Here is a 3368-nt window from a genome sequence, read left to right on the forward strand (position 1 = left end):
TGCCTGCAGCCCCTCTGCCTCGGAGCCCACAGGCTGCCAACCCATCAGGGCACCTTACATGGAAACACGAAGCTGGGCATCTGACAATGCAGAGAGGAGCCAAACCCCTCAGCACATACATACAAGGATGTGTGGATGCACTCACACACACACACACACACACACACACACATAGTTCAGCTCAGCTCAGCACACACACACAAACGCACACAAACGCACACACACACACGCATTCAAATCCATTCACTTCCCCCATGCACACATGCTTGCTCTCACTCACACTAGCTCCTCCATATGCCCTGGCAGTCATCTAAATGTGCCTGTGATGTGGGTCTGATGTCACGGATGCAGCCCAGAAATAGAGCCTGGTCAGGGAGGGCAGCAGTAAGGGCAGGGGCTTGGCACCACTTCAGAGCACGCTGAGGAGGGGAGACAGCAAAGAGGATGGGGAAGCAGTCTCTCTCTCTCTCACACACTCACACACACACACACACACACACACACACACACACACACACACACACACACACACACACACACATATACTGAGTCGCTGTGTGGGCTTGTGGACTCTGTGATTTATGTGTTGATAAAATGTGAAATGTATTCATGAAAGCTTTGCTGCTTCTTCGCCTGCTGAGTGACAGCCTGTTTAAGTGTGTGGATGTGTGTGTGTGTGTGTGTGTGTGTGTGTGTGTGTGTGTGTGGGTGTGGGTGTGGGTGTGGGTGTGTTTGTGTGCACAAGTGTCCTGTGTGTGTCTGTTTGCATGTGCATTTTAAGTATGGTGATTTTTCTCTTATCTGACAGTAGATGCCCTCAGTACTATGCCAATACAGTTTCAACATGGAAGTCTCTGTTTCTCCTCTTCCTCCTCCTCTCTTGTAACCCTCCACCTCACACACGCACGCCCGCACACAAATGCACACACACACACACGCAGATGCACAAACACATACATACAGACAGACACATACACATACACAGACAGACAGACATACTATACACACTAAAACTCGTTCATTAATCAAGACACTCCTAGACTTCCTGCCTTTAAGGTGCTGTGGATGAGACAGAGACAGAGACAGAGAGAGCGAGAGAGAGAGAGAGAGAGAGAGAGAGAGAGAGAGAGAGAGAGAGAGAGAGATAGTGAGGGAGAGAGAGAAAGACTGATTTAGAGAGAGAGAGAGAGATAGAGAGAGAGAGGAGGTGGGGACTCCCTCACCGAGCAGTGCACTGTAAAGAAGGGGGAGTGGCCCAGAGCCGGCTACTGCTACACGATTGGCTGCTCTTTTGACAGAGGGGTGTAGCCTAGATCCGGAGGAGAGGGAGAGGGAGAGCGAGAGACACAGAGTGTGTGCAAGAGAGAGAGAGAGAGAGTAGCTGTGCATGGCAGAGGGAGGGATTGCCTGTTAGATGCAGCTGCCGATAATAGCAGACATCAGCACTGGCTCCGAGACGGAGTGCACCGACAGAGCAGAGTACTGCCTGCGGAGAGAGAGAGCGAGAGAGACGAGAGGAGAAAAGAAAAGAAGAGATAACACCACAGAGGAAGACGCTAGAACACAAGGGAAGGATCCAGATTGCTGAACAATAAAGAGAGAGAAAGACAAAAGGAAAGGAAGAAAGAGCAGTCAGAGTTGAACGAGTAGAGCAAGAAATAAATAAGGCACACGCACGTTTGACAGAGAGAGAGAGAGAGAGAGAGAGAGAGAGAGAGAGGAAGAAGAGTGTGAGGAGAGGGAGGAAGAGGAGAAGTTGAAAGCTGCCTGGAAGCGTCCTGCCTTTACTCTGCGTCCGTCCGCAGGCTCTGCTGAGATCAGCGGAGGAATGAGAGAAGAGAGCAGCTGACCTGGACACTCTTGTACCCAGGGGGTCCACCGGACAGACAGGGACAGAGGGAGAGAGAGAGCGAGAGAGTGTGTGTGAGAGCAGGAGAGAGAGAAAAGGAGGCAGAAGGCGAGAGGAAGATACCGCCAAAACTACTCCCAGACCCAAGAGTGGACTACCAGGTTATGCTCCTCTCTGGTCAGCTACACAGCGAGAGCTCAGATCAGCAGACACTCACTCACACTTACACACACACACACACACACACACACACACGTGCGTCTCCACATCCCCGCTCACTAACCTACTGGCCGAGAAAGCTCATTAATCCCAGTGTGTGAAGGGGACAGAAAGAGAGAAGGGAAAGGAGATATTTCTGCCTCAGATCTCTCTCGGAAGCCTGCTTCTGACTGTGCTACTTTTGGAAACAGATAACCTTTTTCTTCTGCGTTTCTTTGTCGTTTTTTTTTTCTGCTGGCGTGTTGGTTGCGTTTACATGTTTTTTATTCTTACGATTCGCCCCTACCACGCGACATGGTCGAGTATGCAGTAGAGTCCCGCGCTGCTGAAGCCCCCAGGCATGGAGAAGTCAAGTAGTGAGGAGTCGGCAATCCACCGCAGTCCCTCCTTGGACAGCCACGACTCGGAGTTTGCGCGCGCCTCTGCCGCTACCGGGGGTCGGCGGTTCGGGGGCCGCGGCTTCACCGCCGGAGCCTTTTACGGCTCCACAGGGCCCCGTGCGGGGGCCGCAGCCGCAGCTGCCAATTCGGCCGCCAGCGCTCAGGCCCCGTGCGAGGGAGCCCACCCCGGCATCGCCGCTACCAGCACAAACATTACCGTGGACAAAAGCGCAGAGAACAAGTACAAGGCGCCCAAGGGCAGCAAGTACGTGGTGTTTTACCTGGATCTATCCTTTGTGTTCCTCCTAGAGTTCAAGAAGTGCAACATGGCGCGCGGCTGCCTGTGCTGTCTCAAATACATGATGTTCCTCTTCAACCTCATCTTCTGGGTAAGTGGCTCGTTTTCATTCTCACCATCTTTCTCCTGCTGGAGTTTGGTGTCTTCCTTCCTTTTTCCTCTGAGTGCGTGTGGCTGTTGAAGTGTGCTGTGGAATAGGAGAGCGAGAGTTGGGACTTCACTGGCATCTTTTCCTATGAGTGCCTTTGGGTTTTGGTGGTGGGGTTGCTGGAAGGAGTTTGTGAGTGATGGGATTTGTAAGCGTAATTTAGGGTGGTGATTGGAGAGGCTGTGCTGATTTGGTAAGAAGCAGAAAATGAAAGGTGGGATTTGTACTTGAAGTGAGGTTTTGCACGAGTACCTGTGCAATGGAGTGTGTCAAACCTCTGACTCTTCTGATCGTGATTCTTCAGATGTCAGAGACTGTCACAGCACACCCAAGTCATTAATTCATTCATCCATTCCTTTATTCATTCATTCATTCATTCATTCATTCACTCATTCATTGACTGAGAAATGTATTAATTTGTTGATTTTTATTGGAATGTATAAAGAGACCAGCTGGGTTCTAAAAACTCATTAA

At 50.9% G+C, this 3368-nt stretch overlaps 1 protein-coding gene across 1 annotated transcript in view; it reads left to right on the forward strand.

The window, feature by feature from the left end:
- Positions 1-1403: 1403 nt before the first annotated feature.
- The window catches only part of tspan9a (tetraspanin 9a), a 79135-nt gene continuing 77170 nt past the window's right edge, over positions 1404-3368 (forward strand). Inside the window, exon 1 of the mRNA XM_080841640.1 lies at positions 1404-2837. Within this exon, the coding sequence (XP_080697766.1) occupies positions 2409-2837 (429 nt within the window). The 5' untranslated portion in view covers positions 1404-2408. The remainder of the gene's footprint in view (positions 2838-3368) is intronic.

The sequence above is a fragment of the Sprattus sprattus genome (genome assembly GCF_963457725.1).
Source record: "Sprattus sprattus genome assembly, chromosome: 7".
NCBI classification, from domain to species: Eukaryota; Metazoa; Chordata; class Actinopteri; order Clupeiformes; family Clupeidae; genus Sprattus; species Sprattus sprattus.